Below are 16,836 nucleotides of genomic sequence, written 5' to 3' on the forward strand. Positions count from 1 at the left end.
TAGCGTTTAAGATTCTATACTACTGTCTAGCTGTTAATCTCTGCTATTGGTGTCCAGGAATTAGATTCGAAGTAGAGAAATGCTTGGAGTTTTTTGGAGTTTGCTTAGCTGTTTAATAAAAAAGCTTTTCTCACAGTAGTTGTGCACATTTTGCCACAAATATCTAAATTCAAAATAATCCAATCTGGCAATATATTTTATTATTTTTATTATTCTATTGTGTTCGCCTGCTAGCAGTACCATACGTACCTAGCAAAAGACAGCAATATACATCTAATATCTCCACCTTCCTTTCTGAGACTTAATGTCTGCTGTCAAACACAAGTAGGAATATTAGTGTTCTAAATAATAATATTACTAGTTGGTTTTCATTTCTGAATATACCCTCTCACGCTTCTTTTGAAGCACCTATATTTTAACAGGACACATTATTGTGCCATTGCTGCATCATTTGTTTTTGCTTTGTTGTCTAATTTTCTTCAGCAGAGCAAAAGCAGGACTTTGGAAGAAAACCATGTATTCAGCATATTCCTCCTAGCACTGTACTGTTTGAGACTGAAGCAGGAAATCCCAGGAGAAATCCAAAAGAAAGTAAGGGCAAACAGCAGTAATTACTTGGGGGGGGAAAGGTGCAAATTCCTTCACAGATTAAATATTTTATTACAGGTTGAAAGTAGTCCAGTTTCATCCCATCAGGGCACCTCACAATTTTTGCCTCTTCATTCCTCTTTGCCTCAGCTCATACCACAATGCCCCACTCCTTTTCCTCTTTCCATTTCCTCTTCACCATGCTTCTCCCTTTCACCTTGCATTTACTTCCATACTTTGTATCCTCTCTCAAATGGCAACCCTGGTTTCAAAATAATGTTTTACGGGCTTTGCTTTTCAGACGGTTTATTTCTGCCTGCTTGTATTCTTTTTAAAAAATGCTGTTTATAGGCTACCTTGCCTCTTATTTTATAAACAGGCTGCCCACTGTCCTTGGCAATATCAACATATCAAATTTATGTTAGGCAAATACAAAATATATCAGATACAGAATCCAAATACAGAATATTCCAAATTCATCCATACGAAACTTAGACTATTTCTTACTTCTCCAACATTTTAGTAGGTAACTGACAATGATTTGTATCCTATATTGAGTTAACGAGCAATTTCACAGATTGAAAGATTCCATTCCACTTCTCTGTCCCACTCTGCATGACCTGCTTTCCCAAAAAAGCTTTTTGATGGGAGTGGGTTCTGTCTCCTCTTGAACAGTAATAAATATACTGGGGGGGGGGGGGGGGGAGAGAGAGAATTTTTCAAAACTAAAACTTAAGAAAAGATAATGTAAGGACTTTTGTAAAAAAAGAAAGTTTTCATCTTCTGCAACCCTGCACTCCAGCTAGAGAAAGAGAAGCCACAGTGCATCTCATTTGGGGGAGAAATTCAAAGGTACAAATCTAATAAACAATAAATATATGAGAAACATTACATTAAAGTTAGATTAGAGCCAAAGCAAGGAGAATCATGCAACACATAATCATTTATTTTTCTTCATTAAAAATGCTAGTTTATGAGAATTGTCCAATGTATTTGACCTGGAAACACTTTTTCTCATTTGAAAAAGTTGCTTCCATAGCACCTTTGTCCACACTGCTATAAAATTTTGCAGTTTAAATTAGAATGTCTGCAGTCTTGATCAGCTTTTTAGCTGCCTGCTGACCTTCTGCTGTTAAACCTAATTGTGATGGATTAGCTTTTTTATAATCAGTGAATTAGCTGTACACAATCAGGAGCTTTTAAACAGATTTTTCTCAGCCAGCAGAGAAAGAGCCATCCAAGAAAGGATTGATTCCAGTCACTGCCCAAGCAAAGCAAGATAACACATTATTTTTGAGAGTATTTCCTGTTAGATCCCTAGCTCCTCCTTAGTTTTTTCTCCTTGCATCGCTCAGGAAAGGTTGTATACGTCCCTCCACTTTCTCTTGGCTTTACTTGCTTTCCTCTGTCATCCTAGCTATTTTTCCTTTCTGTCCACTTTGCATTTTTTTAAAAAAGGCTGTTTATGCCACTTTTTTCCTTCCCCCCTCATGACCTCTTTTTTTATTTGATATTGTTGTTTTTCCATGGAGCTGGGAAATAAGAAAAACAAAGGCAAAGGGTACTTCTAGCCCAAATAGTCCCTCTGTGAAGCATGTGAGGCTTGTCCAGGACAATTGATTTTAACTGATCCCCACAGGGTCTATAAACACACACATTCACCCATAGTGTCATCCCCCTCCCTCCCAGCATCTGTCTCCTCTGGAGCCACCCTTACAGTTTGGGAGCTTGAAGGGCTGGAAATAAACCTTGTTGAAGCTGATATCAGCTGTGCCTCCAACCTTGCTGTGGCTGAGGTTGCTAAGGTCACTCGTTGTTGTTGTGTGCCTTCAAGTCATTCGCGACTTATGGTAACCCTAAAGTGACCTTATCATGGAGTTTCTTTGCAGTTTTCTTCAGAGGGGGTTGCAATTTCCATCCTGTGGTGCTGAAAGAGTGTGACCTGTCCAAGGAGTGAGTGAATTTCTGTGGCCAAGCAGGAATTCGAACCCTGCTCTCCAAAGTCATAGTCAAATGCTCAAACTACTACTTAGTTGTCCCAAATGTCAAACCTTGACTGCATGCCTACCACTGTTAGTGCAGATGACCAGTCAAAAGGGGTCAGAATTACAGAAGAAGAGGCTGCCCTTAATTCCTTAAATCCGCTTGTCCTCAACAAGCTGTTTCTTTTCTGTCACTCTGAAGGAGGAAAATGGTCAGATTTTGAGGAACAGGAGGATCTTGTCAGAGAAAGACATTTTAATCAAAATGATTGTATTCCTCTTCTATATAAGGCTATAGCAGTTTACAGATTGCAGGACTCTTAACCTTGTTACCTGAATCCTCAGATAAGCTCTTCAAAGTGAGGATTCATGCCCAGCGTACAAGGGTCCTAACTCACACTCTGAGAGTTTCTTTATGGCCTCTCACATCACATGTCCTCCCATTACTGGTGAGAACAGCATTCTTATACAGTTTTACAATTATATCTATGCCATCAGAGCAACCTGTGATTGGAAGACTGCATGCATCATTTGAACAGCATTCTTCAAAAGTGACCCGAAGCAGCTTTATTTTGGCCTGTCTGTACGGGCCCTAAGAGTCTGAGAACATATCAAGCCTGAACTCTCCATATAAGCCAAAAACATTAAACTGTACTGTGGACTTACCATCAGATTGTACTGTGGACACACCATGTTACGGCATGACTGATTAGAAAAGGTGATTGTGGTTGGTAAGAGGAAAGGCAGTAGGAAGCCACAATCAAGGAAACCATAATCTTGAGTTTGCAAGACTTTAACAAGGCTGAAAATAACATATTGTCCTGGAGGTCTCTCATTCATAGGTCACCACAAGTCAAAGCTGACTTGACAGCAATTAACAGCAACAGTAGCTAGTAGAAGGAATTTTTTTAACCTAAAGAGATACGTTCAGATTCAAATTTGATTCTTTTCTTGTCTTTCCACAAAAGTACCCTTATATGGCACCCACACCATTTATGCTCACATCAACCTACATTTAAGGTCACTCAGTAACTATATGAGAATTTGAACTCAGGTTTCCTTGATCCAAGTATAACATTGTATCAATTTTTTAAAAAACGATTGTAATATTTTGCCATATGACAATATTCTGTCACATGCTATTTGATCTTTTTTAATTTGGCTGCCGGAAGGTAGTTAGTTACACTAGCTTTGAAAGGTCACGTCAGATGTTAATATTTATATTTATTAGTAATGGGTTCAGTACTGGGAAGGATGGTCTACAAAATGTGGCAAACCTCAAAGATGGGATAGGATGATAAGAGCCCCCTTTAACCTCTGTCTTAAGAACATTTCTTACAAATCCATTTGCCACAGTTAGGCAATGGTCAGAAGTATCTGATAGATATGGAAGTGTCCTTAGTAACGCTAATCCAGTCAGGTCACTAATTCATTCTTTTCTAACCTGACACTTAGCAAGGAACAGATGTTGTCCCCATCACTGTAATGTCATTAAGAATTATTCTGTCTGGAAAAGACTTCTGTACTGTTTGAAAATTTGCATAGTCATTCAGTAATAACTGGTGATATGCTACAGTTTAATTTGGACATAATGCTGTCCTTCATGCTAGGACTACTTGGCCTGTCATACTTCTTTTTTTGCTGTACAGTGATGATGACTGTTTATATTGAACATCAAGTATGATTTGGGGGTGAGGGGGGCTCTTATATTTTTGACATAAAAGTTCACCTTATCTTACTTTAGTGGTAATAGGAAGAGGCTACTATAAATGCTAAACTAGGTTCAAAACAGATAAGATTAGCAGTTCTTATAGAAATTTTACAAAATATGCCAGGCATACCATCATTTTAGTACAAATTTAGCAAGTGCACTATAACTAGAGATAAGAAGCCTCAGGGGAAAAAACTAAATTAAATGTTTCTCTGTTTCTTTCAAGAACAAATTTTCCAGTGTAGAAACTGGTTTTTTTCCCTAAACGTAGGAGAAAAAGCCTAATATTTTCTTCTCACTCAAAATGCCAGGAAGTGCATAGCATGAAGATGTATATTTAAAACAGCATGCAGGATTAGAAAACAATAATCCCTGTGCATACTGTAGGCATGTTCAGCATTCACATCCAGGATACATTTCTGTACCTATGCTGCCACCATCATGAGAGGAATATATTAGAGCGGACCTCTTGTAATGCTGAAGAATTCAGTATTTTCAATCTTGAGTTAAACTTTGTATTTAGATAGTTTGCTTAAGCAAAATGAAATATTGACTATGAAGTTAAGACTATGACTGATTAAGACTGTTTCTGTCCAAATACACTTCATTTTGTTGTTGATGATGTGTGCCTTCAAGTCATTTCCAACTTATGAAGACCCTAAAGTGAACTTACAACTGAGTTTGTTTTTTTGGCAAACCCTGCACTCTCAGAATAACCAGGAAGAACTTTTTAGAACAACAGACAACCAGACTTGTATCGACTTCCCGAAGAACTTTTACTGTAGCTGCTCCAAAATTATAGAATGGTCTTCCGGAAGAGATCCGTCTCATTACCTCCTGGGAAGAATTTAAGAAGGCGATTAAGACGGCTCTCTTCCAGCCAGCTCATCCACCTGACCTTGTGTAAAAGATATTGTTCCACCTCTTTGACTACTGTATAATTCATTGTGATCATTATTTATGATAGAGTTAGTTTTCAACTGAAGTATTATTGTCATTGTATTTGACTGATGTGTTTGTATGTATTTTATTGGTTGTAATCACGCCTCGATCCCCCTGGGAGAGGCGGAAAAATATTAATAAACTATTTATTATTATTCTTATTACCTTTGCCATCCTCTGAGGCTGAGAGAGTGTGACTTGTCCAAGGTCACACAGTGAGCTGAGCCAGGATTTGAACCCTGTTTTCCAGAGTTATAAACCAATGCTTAAACCACTATGCCACACTGGCTCTCTCAACTTCATATTGCTTATTATTAAACTCATGGTTCCTGGTGGCAGAAACTAAAATATATCTAAGGTGCTATACAAGGCAACAGTTTTCAGCTCTCGCTTTAGTAGAAGATGTTTTCACAATTTTGTTTATATGAAACAAAGGATTTTATATTTTTGAATTGTATAAATGAACCAAATATTTTGTATGCTGAGTTATGAATGGAGCATTTTGTGTTGCTGAACTAGTATGAAGTATTTTGCATATATTGGTTTTCTTCCAAAATTTCATTTTTTCCCCCTTTGAAGACATTTCCCCCCTAATGGTGTCATGATTTCTGGATATTTTACATCTCTAGCGGTCAATTAAATACATCAGTTCCCAAAGGCTACAAAATTAGCTTGTGGCTGACTTGAAATTCAGAAATTGGGATTCTAATTCCAATTTGTTTCTACATGAAATTCACAATGTTCAAAATGTCTTGGGACCTTAGTAAAAATGATAGTGGCTTCTCCTTGCCTGCCATTAAGACCTCCTCTACACCATACCTACATCTGAATTGGTTGGATTGGAATAAAGAAGAAGGTCTTCCCTGTGTCTGTACTTGGGTTTTGTTTAACTTGCTGAATTGTTGAATATCCCTAAATCTTCCTCTCTTAACCGCCTCTGAAAGTTATCTCCTGACTTTTTTTAATTGTTACTGATATGCTTTATTTGTTCTAGTTACATTCCTTAAGTGTTGTAAAAAGATTGAGAAAAAAGGAAGAGCAAATTAACAGTCTTAGATGAAATTATCTATGCCAACTAAATAACAGAGTTATTATAATGTTTGTTTGTTTTAGGCTTCAGATACCAAAAATCCAAGTGAGGAACTGATTTATGCCTCTTTTTTTCATTACATGGCATTGAATTTGAATTCCTGAAGATTTTAATCTTTCCTTTTTAAGTACAAAGTAATTTCTGTCTGTCATAAACTTAACAATGAATAGCAAACAAGTCGAATTTGCAATAAAACAATGCAGTGTGAAATGCTCCTCTGCAGAGAGCCAGTATATCTTCTTCCAATATATTTGCTCTATTCCCTCACTACCCTGGTTTCCTGCACACACACACATCCCAACAGATCGTCAACATTGTGTGTCAGTTGGAGTTTTCTTTCTGACTTCTGCAGTATGACTGTCTTATATGTGAATAGGGCTGTATTTGTTTGAATAAAAAAATGATGGCCTATAGAACCACATACGCAATATATACCTACTTTGTCCTTTATGTATAACTCCCCCTGCTTCTACCACCACATCACTTAAAATTCCTAGTACAACAAATATTAAACTTTTGTTTTGTAAATAAAAGATTGTGGATAAATAGACTACTGAAGTGGACTTATCATAGTACAGTGTCTGTGTTTCATACATTGAATTCATTTTCTAAGTTTTGCTTTGTAACTCTTTGGTACAGAGAGAATGCATTGCAGAAATCTACAGTAGTTCTGTTCAGGTCTATCTATTTCACAGTAGCACTTCATATCTCCTTTCATGTGTGGACAGATGTGCTTTGGTGTCATGAAATCCCACTCTGTGTTAATCTGTTTATGAAAGTCATGAATGACACTTCAGATAGGGAACTCTTTGATGGCAACATTCCCACTGATCCTTTTTGCTTCCCTCTATTTGCTTTGCAGGGCAGAGTTCAAAAAATGTCAGTTCTTCTCCAAGCATTGAAAGTTTGTCTGGGGGACGTGAATACACAGGGTCTCCACCTTTGTCTGCAACCAAGAAAGAATCCTTTTTCAGTACTATTTCCCACTCTCGCTCACACAGCAGAAGTATGACCAAGAAAGAGTCTGTAAGTCTCTTCTACCTACAAAATACACTTTGTGTGTATCATAATGTCTAACTTATTTGCACTAGTTTACTTATATAAATAGGCAGGCACTGAACAGAAGCAAAGGATATATTTGTTCATGAATTTAATGGGGAATAGTTTTTCCTGCACTCTAGTCCTTTGTGTTCGTATGAGAAAATAAGCTGTACAATTTGCAAACATGAGCTAGAGTATGGCAACCCCAGGAGAACCCTTGGTGCTTTGTAAGGGTGGTGGGGAGAGTTAAGGATAAACGGGTTTCTAAAACCCAGGTGAGGTTGGTAAAGGCTGAATCAATACCAGAGTGGAGAGAAAGACCAGCACAAGAGAAAATGGGTTTGTTGGAAGGAGAGGAAAGAGGGTTCACTGTGGTGATCATGCAACCAGTAGGTTTTTATCCCAGGCAAAGCTAGGTATTGTCAATCATAGTAATTTATATTTTCCAAGGTTTATCTTTTTAAATGAATTTGAGTTGTTTTTCTCACCAAACATTGTTTTTATGAGTTTATTGGAATTCCCACTTTTACTTGAATATGATCTGTAATCTCCTTTATGAAACTGGCATTTATATCTAATGCTTTTCTTATCCCACAATAATTCTGTGATAATCACATAATACACCTTCTGAGCAATTTTTTTAATGAGGCCACCACAGGTATTTCATTATAATTACATTTTTTTCAGAAAATAACTTTGAGGGAAGAAAGAGTAGGTGAGATTTATACAAAGTATGGTCTCTTGGTGTTCTCTCTCTCTCTCTCTCTCTCTATATATATATATATATATATATGGAATTGTACATACAATTAAGAATAGCATAATGTTTTGTGAGTTTGGTGCCCCCTGAGAGCAAGAAGCAGGAGACCCAGGGGAGAATGAAGAGTGCTTGGTACGCACGTGCACACACAGCCAACCACCCTTCACTCTCCTGTCAACTCTCCTGCTTCTTGCTCTTCACAGAGAGCAAAAGGCAGGAGACCCAGAGGAGAGTGAAGGGCACCCTTCACCCTCTTGCTGGCTCTCCTGCTTTTTGCTCTCTGGGGGAAGACAGAGAGATAAATGTAGTAAAAATAAGATGCACTAGATTATAAGCTGTTCACTGGGTGGGAATCATGCCACTTTCCAAACATTACCTGCCTGCAACCCTGGGATCCTAGGCAGTATAGGCAATGGCAAGGAATGGTGGGAAATGCTGGGAGATGCAGTCCAACAGTATCTAGAGGCTGCTTGATTCCTGTCCCTGAGCTGTTACCCCCCTCAAAAAAAAAATAGGATTTCTAGTTCTTCAGTAAATAATTGGAAAACTAGCTTTTAAGTAGATCTCCTCAGGTTAAAAAAATTCCAGTGACATTAGAAATCTCTGGGTATGCTTACTGTCCATGACCACTATTTACTAGGTGCAACTGAACAGATAACTCTTTCTGATGGTGGTGGTGGTTTCTTTTGCCTTCTGGGCACATATGGCTTCAGAGGCATTTTTACAGCCCTCAAAAGCTCCATGGAACCTAAAATAAAAAATGAAATGAAATGAAATGAAGACCTTGTCCAAAACAGAAAGTGCAAGCATAAAGTCACCTCTACTGAAAATCAGCAAAAGCCCTGCCAAAAAACAGTGGCATCACTGGGGGGCATGGGGGATGTGACCCAAAAAAGAGGTGACACCCAGTCAGGCCCTCCTTCCACTGCATCCCTCCTGGCTTTACCATGGCATCAGAGTCCTCCTCATGAGGAGACCTCCACCACCACATCAGCAAAGGAGAGGGCCAAGTGGCCCATTTCCAGGTTCACCGTGGCAGCAGAGGCCTCCTCACAAGAAGACTCATCCCACAGCAGCAAAGGAGAGGGCCCAGCACACTCTTTTTGCCACCACACACACCCTGGCAGCTCCCACCTCACTGGATGACACCAGGAGTGAGGACACCACTGCCCAAAAACAGAGTGGTATAGCCTGATATGAGGGTGAAAATTTGCCTCTGTATCCCCTACAGTTACCCACCCTTGAATTTAAGAAATGATAAAATTTCTGGAAAATTTGGAATCAACTCTGGTAAAGTCTATACCTATTCACTTGCAATTCTTTTTTTAAAAAGTGTTAGTGTTTTTGCAGGTATAACAGCTTTACATTATGTGTAATATGCAACTTGCTGAGACAGAAAAGGGATTTCTTTAATGTCACTAGAAACCTGCCATGGCTTTCAATTTATATATTAGAATATTGCTGCCAGAAACCGCTAAAACAAAATATTGCAAAGGAATGGAAACATTACATATGATATGCTTACCCATCATAAGCTTGGCTGAATGATGCTAGAGGAAAAATTAACCTTGTTTGTTCACCACTCTATCATGCATTTGGCAGCTTCTAATACTTATGGACTATAATTGACATGAATAACAAAGAAGATGTACGTGAATGTGTTTCATTTTTTAAAAACATTTGTTACTAATGATCAATAGGAACCATATTTCCAATTTAAACAAGTCTGCCACATTTAGTTCATTCCATACACATACTCACATGAGCTGCACATATCTACCATTCTGTCTGTGTGGCTAACATCTTGCTTGTTTACAAAATAATCATACGTAGCATTTTTATTTTTATATTTTAATAGTTACGACATTACACAGAGATCCATCTCAGTAATCCTTCAGTTGTTAGTATCTTCATATTGAAGATAAGGAGCCTGAAGCAAAAATAGCAACTTGATTGTGGTCAGCTAATGTGTTCTTGACGGAGATAAAATTTGAGTAAAATTTCCTTTGCCTAGAGCAAAAGGTGGTGCTCAGCCTAAAGGCTAGACTACATTCTGGGAGCGGGTTCATGAAGCATGCACTTTAGCCTTTTGTATTGCTAATATGTTAATATGAGTATAGTTGCTGGCAGACAAACATGAGATGTCTGGTTTACAATGACATTAATCTGTGTTGAAAGATATTTGAAACAGTTTGTTTGATTTAGTGCATATTTCTAGTAGTACTTTGGGGTGATAGTTAATAACCAGCCACAGTTCACTTTACAGCCAGATTTTTCAGATAAATAAAGGTTTCAGCCAGTTCTTTGCTCAAAGCATCACGTGTGGTTTGTGGACACATTATTATAGGTATTGTAGCACTTGGGACAGTGCTGTATTTTAAACCAAAATGAATATCGTATGTATTTAAAGTGTGTGCCAAATGCTGCAGATGTAAAAGACCTGTATCCTTAGCTCTGATTCAGACTGTTAATAATAGATGTCGACTGTCCATATTTGTAGATTCAGGTGTCATTGGACTAGGAATACCACTATAGTGCTGCCAAGGTTCTGAAAAAGTCACAAAGTCAACAACATTTTTATAATTGAAAATAGATTGCATGTGCCGCATATTCTAGTGTAAACAAGAGACTCTATTTTCAGGCTCTTATCTTGCTGTAATTGAGGTGCAGAACTCATGACCTTGATTTTGGACTATATATCCCATTTGGTGATAAATCATGGGAATTATAGTCCAAGAACATTTGAAGGGATTCAGGTTGCACACCTGAATATTTTGAAATATGTAACACACTGTCTGATTACTATAAAGAATAATAGTCTATTAATAGAAATGTCGTGAAAGAAGCAAAAGTATTTTACTGCCTCAAAAATATAATTACTGTTTCACTTCTGAATATAGAAGTTCAAGAAGTTGTTGACAGTATCTTTAGATTACCATGGTCTAGAGCTGAATATACGTGGGAGGCACTTGTTGCAGTTTCCTAGAAATTAACTTCCCAGAACTGGTAGCATGTTTTTCTCCCCCCACAAAGAGTGATCTCATGGGTTGAATTTTCATCTCTTTCTCTCAAGGCAGAATAGCTTGTTTAACACCATTACTGTTGTATTCCTTGTTTCTGCTAGCCTTGCTATTAAAATTGTATTTTTAGCTGCTGTTGATGTATAAATATAGTAGTTATTCTCTTGTGTCTGTCAAGATGGCATCTTAATCAGCTTTGTTGAGCTGGCAGTGAATCTGTTTGTGCAGATACCTTCTTTTTTTCACAACACACACAAGATATTCCATTTCCAAACATTTCCAGCAGTTTAATGGAAATTAAACTCCATTAATTTCCATTAATGGAGTTAATATAATATATTTGTGTGGATTCATAATTACCTGACTTGCCAATTCACTTGTGAATTACTTTATCAAGGCTGTATGTGCACTGCAGAAATAATCCAGGTTGATACCATTTTAACTCCCATGGCTTAGTAGTATGGACTTCTGGGAATTGTAGTTTTGTAAAACATTTAGCCTTCTCTGTCAAGTGAGCTCTGGTGTTACAGCAAACTATGGTCCCCAAAATCCCATAGCATTGAGCCATGTCAGTTAAATTGGTGTCAACTTGGATTATTTCTGCAGTGCAGATACAGCCCAAGTTATTGTTGCCAAATCTCTGCTCTTCCCGCTCCCCCCTCCCAAAAAAAAAGACTGTAGGGGACTGGCGAAGTGTATGTAGTAAAAAAGGACCTTTCACTTCAGCTGCTGCCTATTAATCTAGTAACAATGAATAACAGTAGGCTACCAGTCTACTAAGATTGTAATAGATCAAGACTTGGAAACTGTTGGGAAAACTTACTCCAAACTGTGGCTCCTATTCATTAATTTAGAAGTTTGAGTCAGCTGCTTTTGAGATTATTTTCTCAGTGGAAGTATATGGCAAGCAGCTTCTCACATCTCTGAGTTCAAAAACTGTATTCATTGTAGTACATGGCAGCTGATCTTGAGAAAAGACTATTCCTAAATTTACTTCAGAAGCCATTTAAGGCTCACACTAAGGACAGTTTCATTGGGTAGTTAGTTGTCCAGCACCTAGAACTGGACCCATCCTAGACCTTTATAACTGTATAAAAAAAATAAACCTGTGGCCTTTTTTATTTTGATGAAATGGTGTCCATGTTCTTCACCATCAAGATACTTTCCTCTTCACTGCTGGACCCACAAACATATTTTTTTTCAAGTACTTCTTACCCACTGTTTCTCTGAACTAAGGTCAGCATCTTCAGTGTTTTTTCTGTTTATTTGGTTCTATCTAAATTTAGAAGTCTGCATCACTTCATACAAAGGTCAATCATTTTCTTCTGATAAAAGTCTGGAAAAGTGTTTCAGAATAGCTTCATGGGTTGATCATTTTGTTCTACTAAAAGTTGCATTGTTTGACTAATCTGGGGCTGACAGAGTATATGGTAACATTTACAAGCATAAACATGAAATGTGTGATGACCTTATGATTTGTTGTAATGAAATGGATGCAGACAGAGATGACTGAAGCAGCCGATCAGAATGTAGCTTCAAAATGTATAAAATTAATGTAATTAATACCACTCCAAAATCTGGCTACCTTGTATTATGGTAATTTCCAAAGACATTTCCAAATGACTGTCTGTCCAAACTGAGTACTTTTAATAACACCTAGAAGAGTGCAGTGTTCAAAAGTTCTTTATGCAGGATACTCCTGTTGAACATTCTTGAAAATTTGGTAATTTAAAACTATAAAAACTTAATTGCTTATTTCCTGGAAGAAGACAGAATTATAAACTGGAAAAGCATGGAACTGCCCTAAAATTTGAAGACTGGATCCAGAGCCCTGGTGGCACAGTGGTTAAATGCCTGTACTGCAGCCATTCACTCAAAACCACAAGGTTGCGAGTTCAAGACCAGCAAAAGGGCCCAAGCTCGACTCAGGCTTGCATCCTTCCGAGGTCGCTAAAATGAGTACCCAGACTGTTGGGGGCAAATTAGCTTACCTGCTAATTAGCTTACTTGCTGTTCACCACTATGATCTTTGGAATAGCGGTATATAAATAAAACAAATTATTATTAATTATTAAATGAACCCCACTAAGTTTCTATTCTAAAAAAATAGAGATTACTTTATTTATAATGAACTTATTTATAATAAGTGACTTGCCCAAGATCACCCAGTGGGTTTATATGGCTGGGCCAGGATTCCAACAAAGATTTCCAGAGTCATAGTCCAATGTTCAATCACTATACCACACGGGCATTGTCAGTTACAAGACTAAATACAGGGTCAGGATTAAGGGGGTTGAGATGTAGTAGAATTTATTGAATTTCCCTGCTGAAAATGTTGTCCTACAATAATATCAGGTCTGCATTGTCTTTGAATAATGAAGGAATGCAAAATCATGCAAGGGAAGACATGTGGAAAAAATAAAGAGAACTGTCTTCCTATGTTTATGTTTATGTTTCAGTTAACTAGTAAACCATGCATGTTGGTGTGCTGGAAATATGGTCTATTAATTTTTTTAATGTTAAAATTACAAAGGAAACTTACCTGTTTAGGGTTTCTAGATACTGATGATTCTAGACAGATGGGCTTCTCTACTGTTCTTCATACCTAGAGAGTAATATCTGCAGCATTTCTTTTGTGAAAACAGTGTGGTTGCAAGGATAAAATGGTGGGTGGCTTAGTGGAAAGGCCACGTATGCTGTCCTGAATTTAACTATTATTGTTAAGTTATGCTTTCTTTAAAAATATTATTATAGGAAGAAGAACTGGAGGCTCAGGTTTCATTTCTCCAAGGACAACTGAATGAATTGGAAGCCATGTGTAAATACTGTGCAAAGATGATGAACACCCACCTGGGTAAGAAGGCACTGACAATGAAGACTATATTTATTTATTTATATATTTACTTATTTTATTTACTTATATTTCCCCTACTTCCCCGACCTCTGTCCCACAGGCAAAAAGGGCACCAAAACAGCGGCAGAAGTGAAAAATAGCTGCTTTGACAGCACAGGAAATTTAAAATCCTAAGGAGTCCCATAAACCGCCTCGAGCACTGAGAGGGGGAGGGGGCAGTTTGGCAAGACCTTTGGGGCGAGTATGTTCCACCCCTGTGCCAACCCGCTGCCCATTGCCCCTCCGTCCTGGGTGAACCGATTGTGATCGGACATGTGCTCACATTTGTTGAACACGCTTGTAACCTGGTTCTTTTCAAAAGAACTTGTATTTGATCCGTTTCCAAAAGAACTAGTTCTTTTTTAATTGTGCCAATTCACCACAATTCGGATTGTTTCAGACTGAATACATTTCAAGTGTGAACGAAGCACATATAAACCAGTTTAAGCCAATCTGCAAACTGGTTTAAAACATAGTGGGAATGAGCCCTAAGATGACACAATGTTTCTATTCAAAGATTTCAGTTTGTTACCATGGGTTTGATTCAATACTGTCAAAGTTATAATTGTATTCCATATAAAGGAGGAAAAGATGGTTAGAATGGTAATTTTTGTTTGTGTGTTTATACAAAAGCATTGTCATTAAGTGTCCATTCCCTTCTTTTCCTGCACCACATAATGACAATATAATTATATATGCGGACTATTGCTGCTATGTTACTATGGAAATGGATGTGGTGCCTTGAATAATCTATATACAGCATTTATAAGTATGATAAATTGCTTCTTCTAGTAGAGATTGATAAATAAAGAATAAGCTTAAAATTTGCCCAGTATGTTAGGAAAGAATAACTTTGAAATCACACTTATTAAACTGAAGAAGTGTGATTGGACAAGTTGTACTGTCTATTAATTCTTCAGCAGAGCTCCTGAAGAGTGCTTTGACTCTACTGACCAGGGGTCCAGGCCCATTTACACTACACAATTATAGCATTGTTATTCCACTTCAACTGCCGCATTTCAGTCTCACTGGAGCCTTCTTCTCAGTAGATATTTGTATGATTCCATTTTTATTGAAAATAGAACACTGCTCTGCAGTGCAGAGGAGAACCACTCTTGCAATAGGTAAACAGTTAATCTCTCCCAATGTTGGACCTTTACAAGTTACAGTTTCTTTCCTGTGGCACTTTGCAGCCCTGGCACACATACAGGATTAATAAAAACTAAATGAAAGGGGTAAACACCAGCAAAACCTTAAGCTTAAGCTTATAAAGTGTAAGGTTTATGCAGATATCAAAAGCAGAAAAATCTTCAGACAGAACTAGAGGAGGAGAGAAATGTTTCCAAATCATGAATGTTTCTCTACAATATTCATCCTATTTAGGGCAGTGGCATTCCCACACTGGGTGTCACCTGGTGCTAGGGACAGGACTTCCGAGGAGAGTGTGCTGCTCCGTTTCTCACACATGGGGGGCTAGGAGCAACATGCACGGGGGAAAAGGGGAGAATCATGTGGCACATAAGGGGTAGGAGTGGCACATGGGTCAAACCGGGAGGAATGCATGCCCAGATTGGTTATGCAGTGTTCTGGGGTTTGCAGTACCACATCTGGAGGGCCTCATGATTCCCACCTGATCTATCTTATCCAGTAACTTTTTACTCACAGGAACTCACCAGATCTATCTTGGTAGACCACAAACAAAACAAATCTCCTCCCCTCCTCCCCCACATGTGAGAAACAGATGCAGTCTTTCAGCATTGCTTATGAAAAATATACATCATTGTTAGATTAAATTCAGCTTTAGAAATTAAATCCACCATCCAAAAGATAGGAATGGCCTGTTACAGACTGCCAAAATAAAGCTGCTTTGGGTCTCTTTGGTAGTATGCTATTTAAATGATGCATGCGTCCTAAGAATCCGGAAGCTACATCAAAGCTGCACTCCAGTGCTTAGGAATGGAGTATGGCTTTGGCGCGACCTCCAGACTCTTAGGACCCATGCATCATTTAAATAGCATACCTCCAAAAAGTCCCGAAGCAGCTTTATTTTGGCAGTCTGTAACAGCCTAGGTTTTGTTTTATACCATAAATCTTGTATAATTGGTTATTTATAGCCTTCTTGAACTTTATTGTTTAAGTGTACACAACTTCTCTTTCTACATAAAAAATTATCCTTTTCACATAAAAGCACAGCTAATGGAGATGCGTTCTCTGCTTTTCTGTAAGCTCTTGTAAGTTAAATGTAGTAATGGAACCTTAGAACATAACCCAAATTAATCAGGCCTGAGCATATCATAATTTTTCTTTATACCACCAAAAATTAGTATTACAAATCTCTGGATAGAGAGCTCTGTACCGACATTGTATCTTAACTTGTTCTCTTGGGGTATGATCAAAGAGCACAAGTCCTTACTTAAACAGGCATTTTAACCCGCTACGAGTTACTATATTCTTTCATCTTGCTGCACACAAGGGAGATGGTCATCAGCTTTATTTTAAATAATAGAGGCTTTTACTTCCAATGAAATAAGAAATCTTGGAATATTTGTAAAGTATATATAAAGAAAATAGATTTTTAATAGAAATGCCTCTCTTTGGCTGTCAAAGGTAATGAAAATACACTTGAAGTTCTCTGTTGTATTAGTCATCCTATTACTAGATGTGGTAAGAATTATTCTGTAGCTGAGAATTTAATTTCTCCTTGTGTAAAAGATGCCATTCTGTGTATGCTTGAAGAAGAACCTGTGAGGAAAATGAACAGTATCTTTCTTTCAAACAATACAATATTTTGAAAAATTCAGAATATGTG

At 37.8% G+C, this 16,836-nt stretch overlaps 1 protein-coding gene across 7 annotated transcripts in view; it reads left to right on the top strand.

The window, feature by feature from the left end:
* TBC1D5 (TBC1 domain family member 5) overlaps positions 1-16,836 on the top strand; it is a 329,050-nt gene that overhangs the window by 293,662 nt on the left and 18,552 nt on the right. For 5 of the 7 annotated variants that reach the window (XM_089532982.1, XM_089532977.1, XM_089532978.1 and 2 more), the window contains 3 exons: positions 487-591; positions 7,176-7,339; positions 13,889-13,988. In XM_089532982.1, coding sequence (XP_089389108.1) covers positions 487-591; positions 7,176-7,339; positions 13,889-13,988 — 369 coding nt within the window. The remainder of the gene's footprint in view (positions 1-486; positions 592-7,175; positions 7,340-13,888; positions 13,989-16,836) is intronic. The other 2 variants (XM_089532981.1, XM_089532983.1) reach the window with 1 other exon arrangement.

Source organism: Sceloporus occidentalis, unplaced genomic scaffold (genome assembly GCF_023333645.1).
Source record: "Sceloporus occidentalis isolate IW3139 unplaced genomic scaffold, rSceOcc1.0.p SCAF_7, whole genome shotgun sequence".
Taxonomy (NCBI): domain Eukaryota; kingdom Metazoa; phylum Chordata; class Lepidosauria; order Squamata; family Phrynosomatidae; genus Sceloporus; species Sceloporus occidentalis.